Source organism: Triticum urartu, chromosome 5A (assembly GCF_056163025.1).
Source record: "Triticum urartu cultivar PI428250 chromosome 5A, HENAU_Tu73, whole genome shotgun sequence".
NCBI lineage: Eukaryota > Viridiplantae > Streptophyta > Magnoliopsida > Poales > Poaceae > Triticum > Triticum urartu.
The window spans coordinates 585,153,740-585,173,113 of NC_141877.1; the positions used below are offsets into that span (position 1 = coordinate 585,153,740).

Below are 19,374 nucleotides of genomic sequence, written 5' to 3' on the forward strand. Positions count from 1 at the left end.
ATGCAATAAAGTTATAAGTGAGAATAAATCTTTACACAAGACGGCTATAAACACTGGAGCATAAGTAAGCAACGCCTTTAAATACAAATAAAAAGGGTTTGATGTTCATTGCATAGTGGGCTCAGGTTCGCCTTTCCTCGATCATATAACCTACCCCCATCATTTCTTATCACCAGATCAATCTGTTTATACAATGGAGCTTCCCTGGTTATCAATCAACAAGAATGACCATCCAAGGACAGATCAATAGGTATCACAGGATCAAAAAGGATTCTAGAGACAACAGGGAGGATCCAACTTGATACCCACAGGTACCTCAATTGCTCAAAGGCACACTTATTTCAGCCACAGTTAATCATCATCGCCCTAGCACGAACGCCACCGCCAAAGACAAAGCAAAATGACAAGAATACCCTCGGCAGGGCACCAAAATAACGCGCGGTGGCACAAAACGGAGTGAAACTATTCATTCCAGCAGTGTTTGCCCCAGATCCAACGGCCCAGCCTTCTCCAGATCTCGATCGGACGGACGAAAACGCATCAAGGGGAACGATCCAACGGCCGAGAATCACTGAGCTCTGAGGAGGCTTGTAGGAACATCCATCTCTTATTTCTTGATGTCACATACAGTAGCCAAAGCAGAAGAACAGGAGGAAGATGGAGCTCACCGAGGGAGGTTGTAGCCGAGGCAATACTCAGTGCACGCCGGGGTTGCGCTTGAACGCCGTCCAACCGGCGAGGAACCGCGTCGGAGTTGCGCCTTGCACCGTCCCGCCGACGAGCACAAACGCATCAAACAACCTGTGTAAGAAAGGCATCGCTGTTTATCAGAAACAATTATTTAGTAATTACTATTTAGCAAAATGGCTAATAGAAAAGACATACAAGTGCAAAGATCTCATGCTCTCATGGTTGAGCCTGTCTTTTTTGAGAAAAGACACCCCGAGTCAATCACCTCACCTAGCGGTAGCACAAGAGCGAGCTTGTCCTTCTCTCCCATTCCTTCAGCGTCAATACTGCCGCCACCATAAATCCAGAACCAGAAGATGATAGCTCAATAATATAGTATGTGTGCCATGCCACGCTGTATAAACCTACAGGAAGCACAGCAAACCCTCAAATATAATTTTCTGTACAACATCAGCAATAATAGTGTCAGTGAAAGCGACCAGAATGCCGATATTGCCGCACAACATTTTTAGACTGTTCTTGATTAGCTAGCATCTTCAGGTTAGCCAGGATTAAGTCTTGGTTTTGTAAAGCTTGCACACACACAGAGAGCTTAACCCAGACAAATTAAAATTAATTCATGGAATGGAAGGATATGTACTAACCATTAGTTATCTAAAATCTAAAAAATGCTCAAGGTTTGTGTAGTAGTAAATGGAGCAAAACGGAAACATACATATGTACAAATCCAAGAACAACACCAAAAAACTGAAGGATTGATCCTTTCCGAAGAACTTTGGAAGATGTAGGCATAGATTTAACCTTGGATATCTGGACCAACCTCTGATAATTCACCTATCTAAATATATATGTCATCAAGCATTAACTACATGATTATCTGCCCAGGAAGTTCTGCACAGTGTATGGATTAAGAAACTAATGCTTGTGAACCTGATGCACAGTGTATGGATTAAGCAACTAATTCGACCCTAGTGCACTTGGTTCAGAAACAGAGGTACCAAAAACAGAGGCATTTTAAGCACCACAATAGAATGCTAATCCCAACTAAACACACTGATGCACTTGGTTCAGAAACAGAGGTAACAAAAACAGGTGCACAAAAATGATAGTTCAGTAGATGATATATCAAAACTGAACTTTTGGCGATAGTTACAAAGTCAGACCAAACATGTGGCCTGACAAGTGATAACTCAGCTAGAGCAAAGGACCGATCTGATCCTAGGCACAAGAACCAACAATCAACTAAATCATACCGAGTCTACAAGCAGTCCTATGCAGCAAGAAAAGCTTAACAGATTAATATATGTTATCCATGGTAATGTAATATAGCAGAATTGCACTCTCAACTACAACCCAAGCATGTCAGTGCAGCACCCAGCACTCACGGCGACATGGAAGTGCTCTCTGAACTACAACCCAGAATAAACACATACAAAGTTTTCTCTAAATGTTAATATATGCATGCTTTGACAATTTTCTACCCAAACAAATAACTCAAAACCAACCCATGTGGATCTGGAACAACACATTTAAATCCTTATTAATAAGGGCAATCATTCTTAACAGTAATCCACAACTAAAAAACCAAGAAGAACCTTAGTGGATCTAGCAGGCACGAGTGATTAGCAAAAAGGGGAACCGGACCAACAGAGTTAAACACATAAGAGTGAGAGAGACATGAGATCCTCACAATAGCACCATCATGTTCAGCGACTTGCATAGCTCTCACTACATCGACGCCTGTTGGTTTCCTGTATGGAGCAGCAGAAAAAGGGGATCAGAACCATGTGCGTATGGACGTCTTTGAGAGAGAGGAACCTGATGCATTACCTGCGCGCACGCAAACACGAGGACGATGGCCGCACAATGGGGAGCAGCGGTGTGAGCCTAAATAAGCAACACCTTTAAATCAAATAAAAAGGGTTCAGGGTCCAATGCATAGTGGGCTCAGATTCGCCTTTCCTCAATCATATTACCTAGCCCGTTATCTCTTATCACCAGATCAATCTGTTTATACAGTTGAGCTGCCCTGGTTATCACTCAACAAGAATGACCATCCAGGGACAGAACAACAGGTATCACAAGATCAAAAAGGATTCTAGAGACACGAGGGAGGATCCAACTTGATACCCACAGGTGCCTCGATTGCTCAAAGGCACACTTATTTCAGCCACGGTTAATCATCATCGCCCTAAAAAGAATATCTCAACGCGATGGCACGAACAAGAGATTGACGGCACACCAGCTCGAAAGACAATATCCGGCATCCCAACTGTCTAATATCTCACTGCAAATGCACTCTGTTCAGGAAAGAACCCTATCTGTGCACTAAACAATATAACTCGTTAAAAATGCACACAAACCCAGAAATGTAAAAACATAATGACCAAGAATTTTATGCCTACTCATGATCTCAACAAATGCGACTTTGGTACATGTATTTCTTTGATCATTTTTCATTTGAATAATCACAATATTAAAATTATGACAGTGCAGTTTGATTATAATCAAATCAATCAAACAGCTATGCAAGTATGATTTCTATCAACAAAGAGCAACATCACGCCAGTACTAAATTGCAGGATAGGTGCTTACCATATTTTCTATGATTCGCATGCATTTATTAGAATATATATGATGCATTTACTTTGGTTTTTCAGCCGCCGCGGTCGAAAGCTTTAAACTTGACTTGTATTCTACAAAGTCACCACAAGAGGCAGAGCCGCTGGCAATGCCATGGCCACCACCAGTTTTACCCGCGGCATTGCGGGAGCGCCCGCGAGCAGCCGCGGATGAGGGGCGACCAACACATAGCCAAAAGGAAAAATGGCAGTCGACTATAAATAAATAATTTGTTTATTTTTATAGAAATGACGGCGGGGTAGACCTGAAAACAAGTGACCAAACTTCAACTTGAAGCAACAACACACAGAAGTAATTTTCATCGATTTGTTATAAAACTAACATGAATATGGGACTGATCCAAAGACCCCCTTCCTTCGAACCTAGCTGGACCACATAACATATCAAACTAACTATATAACGTTGCCCATGATCACCGGCCAACACAAAGGTCTCATCAGCGACACCTCACGTCCTTCACATATTTATCAAGACACATATATGAAGTAAAGTAGTAGTAATGTATAAGAGTGTGGATTTTTCATACCCTCATGTATAATTAGAAGAACATGAACTGGAGTTATATATTGATAGTTACCATGGATGGAGAACTGAAAATTTCTAACACTGCAAATATAAAATTGTCAACAATGATAATAAGCATGGAGAACTAAAATGTACTATCACTTCCATGTAGCTGAGAACCTAATATTGACAGAATCCACACCATGTCTCAGGGTACAAGTAAAAGCTTGCCGTGCTTACCGAGAGGGAGGCATAATGGATCTTCTGTAAAGGCACCAACACAGGTACACATCACATAGGCTCCTGGAAAAAAAAGAAATCATGCTTAACAATAACACAAGTGGGAATCAAGCTAACTAAGGATACATATTCTGTCTCCTAACACTAAAAATCGAGGAATGTAGAGAACTTCACTTATCACTGATGCAAAATTCAAGTAGGATTACAATCTAGAAGTGAAGGCACGAAATTGAAAAGCCATCCATACCGGGCATAGGTGAGTTCAGGGCACTTGTCCACAGTCGGCATAACATTTTCCTCGGCGCAAGCATACAATTCTCCTGGTGTAGTAGCTACATGAAGTGAAACTCTCCTGGCAAAACAAAGTAAAATCTTATGACCAAATGTAATGGAAAATATAAACATTCATTGCAAAACTGGTCTGCCTTTTTAGATACTAAAAAAATTCGATAGCATATCAGGCCACTATAAGACTAATAAATAGTACCCTTTTCATTCACATCCATATCGTTCTTTGGGTTTCACTACAGCAAGATTTATCAAAAAATCAGTGATAGAAAGGAACTGACATTGTGGTGCATCATGCATCATAATGGCTACCAGAACCATGTCAATGCATTGCCAAGACTTACATAGAACTCAATTCATGGAAAGGGCATACAAGCTCAATATGTCAATACTATAAATCATGAAAGTCAGAACAAATTATAACACTAAAACAATCTGTAATTACACATCACGATGGTATAGAACCATGTCAATGCATTGCCAAGACTTACATAGAACTCAATTCATGGAAAGGGCATACAAGCTCAATATGTCAATACTATAAATCATGGAAGTCAGAACAAATTATAACACTAAAACAATATGTAATTACACATCACGATGGTATAGTTGCTATTGCAAAAGCCGAGATAATCACTACACAGAGCCTAATTGAAACTGAAAATAACTGGAGAATTTAGTAAACAAAACAACACTGCAGAGTATCCAAATAATGATAAATTTCAAGTGTAAGGATCTTAACCTAGTATTTATTTTGAACTAGAGGAATACCCCATATACATACTTTACAATATAACAAAGAGCACATGAGTACCTTAACTTCCAAAAGATCCCAATATTTGGAACCTAGCCAAACCCTTTCTCTCTCTCCCATCAAGTCCAAGCAAGGCGACACAAAAGGCCACAGAAAAGTGGCCATCTTTGGAACCTAGCCCAACCCTTATCTCTCTCCCATCGAGTCCAAGCAAGGCAGCACAAAAGGCCATAGAGAAGTGGCCAGCTTTGGAACCTAGCCAACCTAGCCAGACCATTGACCCAAAAAATCCAAATACTTCGAATCTAGCCAAACCTGAGAGCACAAAAGGCTCTGTGGCCATCTTTGGAACCTAGCCAGACCTGAGAGAAATCCCAATACTTGGAATATAGCCAAACTTGAGAGAACAAAAGGCCCCCATCTTTCGACTATGGTCTGAATCCAACAACATCTACATACAGAGAAGAAAAATAACCTACAAGCACAGGCCTACAAACAAACAAGATCAGAGAGGGATAGGTGGTGAGGAGTGGAGGCACCAAATCGAAACCAAAGTGTAAACGGCGGCTCAGATCTATGGCTTGGCGCCACCGGAAGCCGCGACGACCCCCCTGCCAAGCGGTCCCCTAAGAGCCTGCCACCGCATCCGGCGACGCCGCGGCGGCTGCCTGAACACGGGCCTCCAAGCCAGCGGCATCGCGACGCGGCGTGGCATCGGCGGGAGGGCTGGCTCCGCGATGAGGGATCTGCCGCCGCCGCGCGGGGGCACGGGTCTGCGCCAAGGTCCATGCCTCCTCATCGAGTGGCCGCGGTCCCTGGTGGCACGGTCATCGGCCACGGCGAGCGGGGCGGGACGACGGGGCCGCGGTCATCGGCCACGGCCACGGCGAGCGGGACGAGCGGGGCGGGCGAGACGGCGGGGCGGGACGAGGGGGCCGGGCGAGGCTGCGGGGCATCGGCCACTGCGAGCGGGACGGGCGAGGCGGGACGGTGGGGCAGGGTGGGCGAGGCGGCGGGTCGGGGCAGGGCGGGCGAGCGGGGCGGGGCGGGCGAGGGAGGGGGCGCGAGTGCGGGGAGAGGAGGAGGCTAGGGTTCACCAGGGGAGCCGGCCCTTTTATACCCCCACCACGCGAAATGACCAAAATGCCCTGGTGGGGGCATGATATTTACATTTTGTTGCCATTACTATTCATTCCAGCAGTAACTTATTTTGATCCGACGGTCCAGATTCCTGCAGATCTTGATCCAACGGACGAAAACGCATCAAGCCACCCGATCCAACGGTCGAGAATCGCAATCGCTGAGGAGGCTTGTGCATCCATCCTTCTCTTATTTCTGGATGCTCGTAGTCGCTCGACATGCTCTTTCTGAGTGTGTGTGAGTCCCGTTGGACACCACCGATGTCTTGGTCTAGTCTCTGGTGCAGCTGACTTAATTCGGTTGCCCCCCGAGTCTTTTGGCAGGTACTGACGTACTGTTCCTCCTGGGATGAATATTCTATCTTTAGCTGACAAACCTCCTTGCTGATTAGAATTATGTCCGCATACATTGCTGGAATCCCAACGTGTGCATGTGTTGCTGTACTTCAAACCCATTGGAGGCAAACTCTTGGACGTTCCTGGGCCACAATTTCTCATAACTAAATTAGCATACGAACCTGCCGATTTATACTGTTGACTAGTACGTGAGGATACAACATATTCGTTGTCTGACTGTGCATGCGCATCATGCCCAGAATTAGTTTTCTCTTCAAATTGATTAGATTGGCCGGCTTGCCGCAACTTCATGACATTACTTTTCTCCTCTGTACCAACAACTTCTGTTGAGACACTGCTTGTTTCTGTACAATTGACAACACCTTCATCTGACTGGTGTTCTGCTATTTTCAGACCATGAGCAGCATCTAAATCATCTACACCTTTTCCGGGTTTAGGATCGGCACGTTTCACCGGCATCCATACGCGCTTGTAGTCGCCCTTATAGTTGTTGCGCTCTGCACTGCGTACCGGTGTTCGATCTCCTCAAATCTCGATGGCGTTATGTGATCTAGCCTCCTCATTGAAACGAGCCCGTTTCTCATGTACGTTTGATCTGTACATAGGCATCAGCGGGATCCATCCTGGCTGAAAATAACCTGCTGGCCCTGTAGGATATGGCGCCCAAGGATTAAACCCCCATGGAGGAAACTGCGGATACATAGGAGGTGCACAACTCCAATATGTCGGCTCCATTGCAAAATACGGCTGTTGGTCATATGCACTTCCTTGCCATTGCTCATGACTGCGAGGTCCAGAAGGAGATCTTGGACGCTTATTACCTCCGAGCCGATCATGAACATAGCCGAAAAGGTTTAGGGATCCATACGCTAAACCACTTAATATAATCATGAACATGCTCATTATATTTCTGCCTAACCATAGTTAAATCTGAAAGCCGAAGTTCTGTTTCACCGTTATAAAAGTACTCATGAAATTTTTGCTCCAATTGTACCCATGTTGAAATAGAATTAGGAGCAAGCAATGTAAACCAAGTAAATGCAATACCGGACAAAGACAACAGAAATAATTTAATCCTATAAACATCCGATGTGCCGATATCACAACATTGGGCTAAAAATTGTCCGATATGCTCGAAAGTGGATCTACCATCTTCCCCTGTAAACCTAACAAAGTCAGGAATTCTAAAATCGCGAGGATAAGCCGTCGAATCAAAGTAATCAGGGTATGGTTTTTTATATGCACGTGCTTTACCCTTAGGTTCTAAACCGAATTCTCTTAGTATACTAGTAAGCTTATCCTTAAAACTATCATTCGGCTGTAGTGAACTAGTTTGTGGAGCAGATGGAACGCTAGCACGTGATGGAAACTCCGGCAAAGAAATTTGAGCTTGTGATGCTTGCAACGGAGACCCATTAAAATATGGACCGGGTACCGGCCCGCACGGAATCTCGGTACCGACAGTCAACATCGGTGATGTACTATATTCTACAGTTGGATAAAAAAGTTGTTGCAAAGTAGAATTAGAACTAGCACTTCGGTTATTGTTGTTGTGATTTTGTGGAACCGAAGTTGAGACAGTAGGAGCAGCTACGCTAGGCATAAAATTATTAGCCGAACTGCACACATAGTTCCGGCCACCTTGATCGCTATTTAAAGGAACATTGGGCTGCACCACGTTATTAACCGATGCACCCTGTGTATGAATATTACTAGGAAAGTTAATGAATCTTATATTTTGCAGCGGCATCAGCTTTTCCTCAGAATATCCATCATTGATTTGCAGCACTAACGACCGAACATGACTAGGTAAATTATTTTCAAGATCTTTATGAAGCTGCTCCTTAAATTCTTCAATTCTATTAGCTAATGATTGAGTAATTGTGTGTGTCGTAGTTTTCACATCAAAATCATACTTGGTAGCTACTCACACATCAATTAGATGAGAAATTTTTTCGGTTGACCTTTTTACCTCGGTGTTGATCGAATCTGAAGGGTTCGGCACATGTACCTTCTTGACGACGCCGATCCTTGTCTTGCGGTATCCAGTCAACTTCAAATTTAGTCGCTCAGCCATCTCTTTCTTAAGCTCTTGTTCAATCTCGCGTCGATCATCTTCTGATAGATCGTCGAGGGTGACGGCGATGACGTTCTCCGGGTGGATGTCGCTCACGTTCCTGGACTCGGTACTCATCGTGTGCTTCTTCTTCTTTCCGGTCGCAAGCGGAGTCGCCAATTGTGTTGGCACGCGAAATCGCCGCGCAACACTACGATAATTATCGTGCTTTCGTGACGACGAACGATTGCTTTCCAGGCAAAGCAACAAAGATCCCTCGCTTTCGTGGAGGAGAACCGGCCGCTTTTCAGCGCAAAACGGCAAAGATTACCAAACCCTAGGGCTGCTAGGGCTCGGCAGAGAAGAATGATAGAGAAAAAGACATACGTGAAAAAGTAATGTATTTTTTGATAGATCGATTGATGGGGGTTTTCCAATCGGCCGTGACCTTATATATAAGGCATGCTGGACTTTGACGTATACAAGGAAGTACTTAGCGTATACGAATAAAACTGTAAAATCTAAACCGATTAGAATCTAATCAGGTCATCCTTTGGGCTACCATGTATAGTACTTGACGTGTTAAATCAGCCATCTAATCTGCATGGCGACCTCTCCTGGCCATATGCTCTCCTTGCCTTATCAATAATAAATTATTCCGGCCATGTCGCTATCACACCAGATAATCATGATTAATAATTCTCTTTGTGTTGTTGCACTTTCACGTCCATGACCTGATCGCTCATGCCCAAGACTTGTCCCGGCTAGCCCCTAATCCAGGCAAAACTTCATATATTTGTCCGGAGTAAATAGCTTTGTTAGCCTGATATGCCTCTTCAGCATATGTACTGTTCTATGGTCCAAGCCTGCATTTTAAACTAAATAGCAAGTGCAAAATATTTGTGTCAGCCAATAATCTAACCATAGTCATTTAAATTAATCTGGCCCATAAAGTACCTGGCAGCCAAATTATATCATCAACACACGGTCCCTTGAGCAGAGTTTCTCTTTATTAACCAGCAGAGGCGAGCCATGGCAACAAACATCGACTCTCCACGAGGCCATAGCAGCGGCTGAAACAGGCGGGTCACAGCAGGGCCTATTCCGGGCAGCTCAAGGCGGAAGTGGTCAGCCGATGCCGACCCGGCTTGCTGCGGGAGTGGAAGCCAAGAACAACGGCGGCTCGGGGCCAGCCCGATGGAGATCAGTCAACTTGCTCGCGGAATCGCGCGGGGACATGCTGCAGCGGCAGGTTGATATTAGGCTGCCTGGAGATAACGCGAGACGGAGACGGCTCCAGGCGACACCGTCGTGGCAATTTGATGCGTTGGCAGAGTGCCGGGGTACTGATCCACGGGTACCTATGGGACCGGCGGGCCGAGTCCTTTTCGGTTCGGCGGGGGCGGAAGTCGCGCAAAGAGCAGATCGAGGTGAAACACGCGAGCAGTTTACCCAGGTTCGGGCCGCACGGATGCGTAAAACCCTACTCCTGCTTTGTGGCTTGTATTGATTTCTTACTCGGGAGCGTGGAGTGCTACAGTACACACCAGCCGCTAGCGAGACCGAGCGCGAGTGTTCTCTGAACTAGCCCACCCTCCTCTACGTTGCGCATGGGCCTCCTTTTATATACTCAAGGGGTCACCGACAGGTGGCAGCGTAGACAGGGGTAAAAAGGGAAAGGTGCTGCGGTAGGTACAGCTACCTGCTACAGTGTATCATACCCAACCCTGACGACAGGGGACAAGGGCATTAAATGCCCGTCTGCGTCGCCTAAACAGTGTAAAAGGGACCGTCAGGGACGCCACCGCTCGCCACGATGGCAATCTTGTCAGCGCTGCTTGCCACCGCTCACCGCTGGTTGCACAGCCACCCGCCACGCATGCCTGGAAGGGTCCCAGAGTGACACGTTGGTGGATGTGCTGGAGCGCGGGTACAGAGTGGTGGCTTGCCGCGGCAAGTGCCTTGCCGCGGTCGTTGTCTTGTCGCGCCTGGGAGCTTATCGCTCACCGGGCCTTGCCGGGACGCGCGCCGCGCCGCGGCAAGTTCCTTGAGGTGCCTTGGTTGGCCTTCCCGGCAAGCTCCTCTTGACGGGGTCTTGAGATGCCTTGGTTGGCCTTCCCGGTAAGCTCCTCTTGCCGGGGTCTTGACTGTTTGAATGGCTCCAGGGGAACCACGGAGGACCTTGGCGGTCGCCCGGCAAGCCTTGCCGCGGGATGCTGCGACTGCTCGTGCACAAGTTCGGGATACTAGGGTACCCCTATTCTAGTACACCGACAGGAGCCTCCGGGCCTGGGCCACACACGGTGCCGAGCGCTGTTGGGCCAGGCCCAAAACAGGGCATGGGCACGCGCGTCCTAGGTTACGCCGTATCTTTCTCCGTATCAACCGCGCCCTCTCCGAACGGCACGCGTTGAATGCGGCGTCGTGGGAGAGATCGTGGGTGGTTACTTTATTCGGAAATGCGGAACGTCCGCCCCCTCCCTCTTTATAAGCAGGGGAAACAGGGGCAGTCTGCCCATTCGCTCGTTGCTGCTTCCAATCTCAGAAATCTCCGCCGCTCCCTCGTCTTCTCAAGGCCGCAAGAGAGCAGCGCTCCGCCCCCCATCGCCACCAGCATCACCAACGCCGTCGACCTCCTCCACTACTTCCGCCATGGCTCCGAAAGCCGACAAGGGGAAGGTCGTGAAGTCGACCGAGGCGCAGCGGCTTGCGGCGCTGCGGAAGGAGCGCGCAGTTTTCCCCCCCAAGCTTGCCGCGAAGGAACTGAGGGAGAACTACTACCTCTTCTGGTCGGCGGAGACACGAGCGCATCCGTGCACAAAGGTACTCCCCGCCGCCGCTTGGAAGAAGGCTCCAAATGGATACCCTTTCTTCGCTTTGTTCTTCTACTGCGGGCTCTGCCCGCCTTTCTCTGAATTCTTCTGCGACATCATGAATACCTATGGATTCCACCTCCTTGACTTCACCCCCAATGCCGTTCTGACCATGGCAGTTTTCGCGCATCTCTACGAAAACTTTGTCGGAGTCCATCCCAATGTAGCCCTCTTTCGCCACTTCTTCATACCCCGAGTAGAGAGAGGAGTGCCTCTATCCGGCGGAATCGCCTGGATCTCAAGGGCCGGCAAGAAGGAAACTTATCTGGAGGGAGAATTCCGCGGCAAGTGGGAGGAGTGGAGGGCAGACTGGTGCTGGATTGACGAGGAGAACCCGCAGCCATTCACCGCCTGGCGCCAAACCCCAGTAGCACGCGGCAACGATTGGAGTGACGTGGCCCCGGAAGACGACAGGCTGAAGGTTGCTGTCACCCGGATCCTGCGCCTCAGGCTTGCCGGGCTCACTGTAGGCGCCGTTGGCACAGATTTTCTTCGCCGCCGCATCGCTCCCCTGCAGGAACTGGGGAGACCCACTTGGGAGTTTAAGAATGCGGCGGATATCATGAGACTGCGGCCGGGCCTCAACTACAACTTTACTGTTCTGGAGCTCAACGCGATGCTCCAAGAACTGTTCAAGTATGACCCCCAACATCCCGAAGCGTTCAGGTTGCCGGAGGGTGTCGTTCCGTTGTGCAACAATTCCGCGCTCGACCGCATCCGTGCAATGATGCCGGAGTGCGAATCGCATGGAATTGTGCCAACTTGGTAGGAGCCTGCAGACGACGTCGTGCAGCAGTTCTTCGACGACTTGGTAGAAGTGCCGATCCGCTCCGACGAGAAGGATGGCCTCACCCGCGACACCACCGATGCGGAGATGGCACTCATCGCCACCAGGCTGGAAGAGGCGGCGGCGGCCGCAGCCGCGAGCGAATTTGGATTCACCGTGGAGGAGGCAGATGCAGCAGAGGCGGCAAGCCGTGCCGAGCGAAGGGAGCCTGCCAGCGAGAAAGAGCTTGTCGGGCAGAACGTCGAGTCGAGCGAGCCCGCCAAGGATATGAGCGGCTCGCTGAAGATCAACTCGTCTCCCACTTCATCTTCAGACAGCTCGCCGCAAGCAGAGCCTCCATCCCCACCAAGAAGGCGTCTCCGCAAGGCCGGTGACGTAGTGGAGCGGCAAGCGGGTCAACAGTCGCCGCGCCGCGTGACACGCTCCACCGCGGCAAACAGCGTTGCCGCGGGAGCATCTCACGCTGCGACGGCAACTGGAGCGGGGCCCTCCCGGACCACCGCTACTGCTCCCGCCAAGCGGCCAAGGGAAGCTTCTCCTCCGCCTCTTCGCGCCGGGCGCGCGCCGGACTTCAACTTCTCCGCGTTCAGCTCCGACGAGGAAGAAGAAGAAGAGTAAGATTCTCTTGTTGTTCTTGCAGTTCTTCAATCTTTGCCGTTTGTCTTGTATCTCCTTTGCTTTGCTCTGAACTTGTTCATTTTCAGGACTCTGGCCCAGAGAGCAGCGAAGAGAGCAAAGGTTCCGGTGATTGACATCGAGGACGAACCCACCGCGACAGCGGGGGGTGCGCCCGAGACAACCTTGCCGGACCCGACAACTTTTCTCCAGAGCAGCCCCCAGCGTAAGTATATGGTTTGCTTTCCGCTGTGAGATGCGCATGGATACTCTGTTTTTGCTGATATCTATCTGCTGGTTTGTGTAGGAGCAGAGCAGCCTCACCAGGAGCCAAGGGAGAATCCCCCGACAAGAGAGAGCCCTCCGGCAAGGGAGAGTTCTCCGGCGAGGGACAGCATCAGCGGCCCCCCGACGGCGGAGACCACGACTGCAGAACCCGGCACAGGTAATCCTATCGCTGCAAGGCTTCCCTTGGGTTCTTCTTCTTTTGATCTTCTTTTTGCTGGATTTTTGCTTGACTCTTCTCCCCTTTCTGGCTGCCAGACCCATCTGCTGCAGAGCCGATGGAGACCGAGGTTGCCGCCGAAGAAGCAGCCGGTGCTGGCGATCCCGCCGGCGCAGAGGCCGCCAAGGTTGCCGCCGCAGCAACTGGCGAGGGGTCTGGCGATCGCAGTGACGGCCCTGAGGCCGCAGGAGCGCCAGGCGCTACACCGACCGCCGACCCGTCTGCCGCTGCCGCAGCAGCAGGCTCCGAAGAGCCCCAGCCAGGCGTCTATCTGAAGGCCGGCGAAGGCGTCTTCATCAACCTCCCCTGGGCGTCAAGCTCCAGGGCGCCGGTCGAGGGGGAGATCTTCGACGGGGAGGTGCTCGCCTCCGCGGGGCTGACGCTGGTTGACGCGCCAAGCAGCAGCAGCAACGAGCCCGAAGAAGAGCGGCTGCTGCGGAAGTTGATGTCGCTTTACCGCGCGCGGCAAGCCAAGCTGGAATCCCGCGAGGCGCTTGTCGCGAAGGCGGGAGCAGATATCGAGAAGCACGCGGAAGAGCTCGGGGGTTTCCACCGGGAAGCCCTCCGATCCCTGGCGGAGGAGCGGGAGCAGCTCGCCGAAGCGCAGAAGGTCTTCTTCCTCGAGAAGGCCGAAGTCGAAGAGCAACAGCGACTTGCCGCTGTGAAGCTATTCGCGGAAGAGGGCGAGCTGGCGCAGCGGAAGGTCAATCTTGACGCCCACGAAGAGGAGCTTGCCGCGCGCGAGGAAAAACTCGGCGGAGCCCTCAAGCAAGCAGAGGACGCTGCCGCCGCCACCGAGGCCGCCAAGAAGGAGTTGGAGACGAAGGTGGCGCAGCTGGAGGTCGCTCTCGCTGAGAAGGGCAAAGAGCTCAGCGCCGCCAAGGACTCCAACGCGAATCTTGAGTTGAAGCTGACCACTTTGACCAAGACTCTGGACGGCGCCAAGAAGCAGGAGGCGTCCTTGAAAGAAGAGATCAAGGCCGACAAGGCGCTGCTAGAAAGTGTTGCCGCCACCCAGAACGCCTTCAGGGAGAATGTGGAGCACTGGACGGAGAGCCTCGTGAGTGCTGCCGCAGATATTGACAAGGAGCTGGCGCAGCTGGGGATGGAGGACCTCGGGTATCCCTCCGACGAGAACCTCCAACCCAGCGCCAAGCTCGTCTTGTTCTTCAAGGGCGTGGCGACGGTCCTCCAGCGACTCCGGGAGAAGATCCCAAAGCAGCTGGCCGACGAGTCGCGCAAGATCTACGCGGGAGCTCTTCAGAAGGTGTTGATGAAGGTGGCCTTCCGCAACCCGGGCCTCCGCCTCACCAACGTTCTCAGGACCTTGCCACCGGACGCCGATCTGGAGGAGCTCAAGGCCCTTGTCGCACCCATTATGGACAAGGTGAGCGGGATTAAGAGGATTGAGGGCGATCGCGCAGACTAGGCCGCCCGTTTCCTCCTTTTTCTTGTCGCTGTCGATCAAGTTATGAAAACGATCAGTTAGAGCTGCGACAAGCTATTTTGTAATATAACTTTATTCTGGGTAGTGATTGCTATGTTATTCCCTTCACTTGATTCCTTCCTTTATATGTTTTTGCCCTACGCTTTTGGGGAACTTGCCGGCGTAGGCACCCTTGCCGCGAGCGCTGAGTGCGGGACGTCAGCAGCCTGCTGGCGGTGCCGCTACCGACAAGAAACCTTGCCGCAACTAGTTGCAGCTCACTTAAGTTGTTGAGCGAACTCGAAACAAAGTAAGGGCGCGACTAGCTAAGCAACTAGTCGCAGCTCACTTAAATTGTTGAGCGGACTCGAAACAACGTAAGGGCGCAACTAGCTACGAGTTGGTTCCTTCGCGCACAGGTTTTCCATACAAAGTACGGTCGTTCAAGGGAGATAACTTAAAGATTTAAAAAATCTGATTGCTCAAACTTTGACAACTTAGCTTTTCTGTTGTTTGCTTCCCGGCAAGGCGAAACTTTCTTGAACGACGCCCGGTCCATACCATTATCTTCTCCTTTCCCCCCGGCAAACTTGTGGGCGAGGGAACCTTCCTTTCCTTGAGAGAAAAAAGAAAGAAGAGAAAATAAAGATATGGAGCCTTTCGGCTCGTTATTGCTTACCGTGGAGTAGGTGCTGCACAAAGTGTCAGATCATATATGCCAAAAAATAGAAAGCATGAAAATGACAAAATGTGCGTAGCACATGAGCTTTACTTATGCACGGGGTTTGCGCCCGGCTTTGTACAAAGGATTACATGCAACAGCGGCAAGACTTGTACAAAAGGTGGTTGCCGGAACAGGTTCACACAACCTCGACGCCCCCTACCTGGCGCGCCAAAGATGCCGGGGTACTGATCCACGGGCACCTATGGGACTGGCGGGCCGAGTCCCTTTCGGTTCGGCGGGGGCGGAAGTCGCGCAAAGAGCAGATCGAGGCAAAACACGCGAGCAGTTTACCCAGGTTCGGGCCGCACGGATGCGTAAAACCCTACTCCTGCTTTGTGGCTTGTATTGAGTTCTTACTCGGGAGCACGGAGTGCTACAGTACACACCAGCCGCTAGCGAGACCGAGCGCGAGTGTTCTCTGAACTAGCCCACCTCCTCTACGTTGCGCATGGGCCTCCTTTTATATGCTCAAGGGGTCACCGACAGGTGGCAGCGTAGACAGGGGTAAAAAGGGAAAGGTGCTGCGGTAGGTACAGCTACCTGCTACAGTGTATCATACCTAACCCTGACGGCAGGGGACAAGGGCATTAAATGTCCGTCTACGTCGCCTAAACAGTGTAAAAGGGACCGTCAGGGACGCCATCGCTCGCCACGATGGCAATCTTGTCAGCGCTGCTTGCCACCGCTCACCGCTGGTTGCACAGCCGCCCGCCACGCATGCCTGGAAGGGTCCCAGAGCGACACGTTGGTGGATGTGCTGGAGCGCGGGTACAGAGTGGTGGCTTGCCGCGGCAAGTGCCTTGCCGCGGTCGTTGTCTTGTCGCGCCTGGGAGCTTATCGCTCACCGGGCCTTGCCGGGACGCGCGGCGCGCCGCGGCAAGTTTCTCTTGCCGGGGTCTTGAGATGCCTTGGTTGGCCTTCCCGGCAAGCTCCTCTTGGCGGGGTCTTGACTCTTTGAATGGCTCCAGGGGAACCACGGAGGACCTTGGCGGTCGCCCGGCAAGCCTTGCCGCGGGATGCTGCGACTGCCCGTGCACAAGTTCGGGATAGTAGGGTACCCCTATTCTAGTACACCGACACAGAGACCGCAACTGCGGAACGGCGCGGGGGTGACCGGCGGCTCAGCACGGCAGGATGATGCGGCGGCAGCCGCGTAGGTGACGACGGCGGCCGATGGCGGGGCCGTGGAGACGGCAGTGCAAGATCGACCATAGCGGTTCGGCGGAGGCGAGACGCGACGGCGCGCGGGAGCCTGGCGCGGCGGCTCATCGTGAACGCGGAGGCGACAGTAGCAGAGGCAGGCTTGGTATGAAGCGAGCAGCAGGGCGCATCGACGCGAGGTGAAGGCAGCTTGGGCAGGCGGGCGCGTAACTTGCGGTCAGTAGAGGAACGGAGGGCTGGTCCGGCGACTCTGCGTGAGACGGCAGCGGAGGAGCGGAGACCCGGGGCACCCGGTCTGGTGACTCAGCGCGGGACAGCGACTGCTCGGAGCGGTGGAGCAACTCACAGGCGTGGCCGTGGAGGAATCCGAATCGAATCCACTTCCGTGTCCTTGGCTCGGTCGCTGTCAGTTTGGCTATCCATCTTCGTATCTTTCTGGTCACGGCCTCCCCCATTTTTTTGGTCAACTCAATGCTTGACATGATAGAGAAAGGTAGTATACTTGAACTCCGATTGGATGTTTAACACGAGTTGTACTAGTTGCTGCCTCTGGAACTTGATCTTGGACATGAACGCTGGAGACTGGACATCTGTTAGACTCGACTTCGTAGGCAGTGCAGCAGCCGAAATGCAAACTCTGATCTGATTCGACGGAACGCCCAGATGCGTGCGAGGGCGCACGTAATCCTAATCTCTCGTCTTGAACGAATCTCGTATATGCCGGCTCCTAAAATCAATCATGACTTTGATCACAAAACAATAAATTTACTAGCTGTGCCCATGGTTGTCTCATGGCGGGTTATGCTGTATGGTTGTAATTGATTGACCTTTTTAACCGATGAAATTGCCAGCTTCTTGATCCCTTGAGTAGATCCCTTCAAGAACTCAACATCACCATGCGTGAGCCCCACGATGGGCGCCAACTGTCATGGATTTGTCACGGTAGATGTCTTAGTGTAAGGACTTAGTCGTGAAGCCAACACATCTATGTGGTAGCTTGAGGGGGGTTGAACGGGATGAGAGACGGAGGCTTTTACCCAGGTTCGGCCCCTCATGGTGGAGGTAAAAGCCTACATCCTGCTTCATTGATATTGATGACGATGATCACGATTACAAAGGTGCTCTATCTCGAGAGCTATTGACTTGTCTGTCTAAACCTAACTTGTGAAACTCGTCTCTCTTGGGGTGCCCTGCCCCTCCTTATATATGTTGAAGGGGCGGCTTACATGACTAGTCCTATTAGGATTAGGATTACTCTATTACAAGTGGAGTCCTAGTCTTGCCTCTTTTGTAAGGGGATATTCCCTATACCTTATCTCTTAAGCCGGCCCACCATAATACGAGCTGGCCTTCCTTGAACTGCCTACTGGGCCTCAGGGTCTTGTCGCTCCACTGACCCACCTGCCGGGTTGCCAATGAGTCACCAGGCCCAGCCGGGTAATCAGTGAGTGGAGAGATCCGGGCGGGTCACTTCGTGAGTCGCCAAGTTAGGGCGGGTTACTAGTGAGTCTCCAAGTCCGTCCGGGTCATACTTCCGGCCGGGTCATACCACGGGGTATATCCCCGACAATCTCCTAGATAGATCTTGCGTGATCGTAGGTAATTTTTTGAAATACTGCTGTCGGTGTCAAAACCGGCGGATCTCGGATAGGGGGTCCCGAACTGTGCGTCTAAGGCCGATGGTAACAGGAGGCAGGGGACATGATGTTTTACCCAGGTTCGGGCCCTCTTGATGAAGGTAAAACCCTACGTCCTGCTCGATTGTTTTTGATGATATGAGTATTACAAGAGTTGATCTACCACGAGATCAGAGAGGCGAAACCCTGGAAGCTAGCCTATGGTATGATTGTATGTATATATCTATCGACTAGCCTGGCCTCGGTTTATATAATGCACCAGAGGCCTAGGATAACAAGAGTCCTAGGCGAATACGCCGGTGGGGAGGAGTCCTTGTCTTGATCACCAAGTCTTGTGGAATCTTCCATGTATGCGGTAGCTGTCCGAACTGGCCCATGACTATACGGCCATGGGGGTCCTCGGCCCAATCTAACAGATCGGGAGATGATGTGGTGAGTACCCCCCTAGTCCAGGACACCGTCAGTAGCCCCCTGAACCGGTCTTCAATTTAGGGACGCTCCTCGATTCTTCCAAACTGTTCTTCATCTTCGGTTGTCGGTCTTGAAAACTGGTTCAATAAATCTTCTCATCTTCGATCTCGAGGATCGCCGAAGTGCATCCGAAGAGTTTACACGTCGGGTATCCAAGGAGCCCCTTTAAGTTTTCGGCCTTTATCAATGCCTTGTTATTTTTATGCCACACCTCGGGTTTTGAAGTTGTTCTCGAGAGGCAGTGTCCTCTTGCGTCCGAGCTCCAACACCAGACTGCATTCGAGGTATCTTTTGCAGCCGAGCACCAATGCCGGACTGCTTCCGAGCTCCAACGCCGAAATGTATCCGAGCTCCAACACCAGACTGTGTCCAAGCTCCAACGCCAAAATGTATCTGAGCTCCAACGCCGGACTATATCCAAGATGTCATAGATCATCTTGGTACAAAAAAGTTGAAGGAATTTAGCTGAGCTTAATGCCGGAAATGCCCTCTATGGAGCCAGCC

At 50.8% G+C, this 19,374-nt stretch overlaps 1 protein-coding gene across 9 annotated transcripts; it reads right to left on the reverse strand.

Moving 5' to 3' along the window:
* Positions 1 to 65: 65 nt before the first annotated feature.
* On the reverse strand, positions 66 to 6,164 carry LOC125506045 (uncharacterized). Of its 9 annotated transcripts, none has more exons than XR_015602752.1 (9): positions 4,565 to 6,155; positions 4,325 to 4,429; positions 4,078 to 4,140; positions 3,860 to 3,939; positions 2,521 to 3,011; positions 2,381 to 2,441; positions 961 to 1,094; positions 669 to 801; positions 66 to 578 (listed from the first exon to the last, which is right to left on the reverse strand). XR_015602752.1 is itself a non-coding variant. In XM_087521868.1 (9 exons), exons 2-6 carry the CDS (start codon positions 4,363 to 4,365, stop codon positions 2,419 to 2,421), a joined length of 279 nt encoding a protein of 92 aa, XP_087377994.1. In that variant the 5' UTR covers positions 4,366 to 4,429; positions 4,565 to 6,164; the 3' UTR covers positions 66 to 578; positions 669 to 801; positions 961 to 1,094; positions 2,381 to 2,418. The 9 variants fall into 9 exon arrangements, 5 of the variants coding, with proteins under 5 accessions (XP_087377994.1, XP_087377992.1, XP_087377991.1 ...); XR_015602753.1 differs by having other exon boundaries at positions 2,521 to 3,018; XM_087521868.1 differs by having other exon boundaries at positions 2,521 to 2,592; positions 4,565 to 6,164.
* Between the last annotated feature and the right edge of the window lie 13,210 nt (positions 6,165 to 19,374).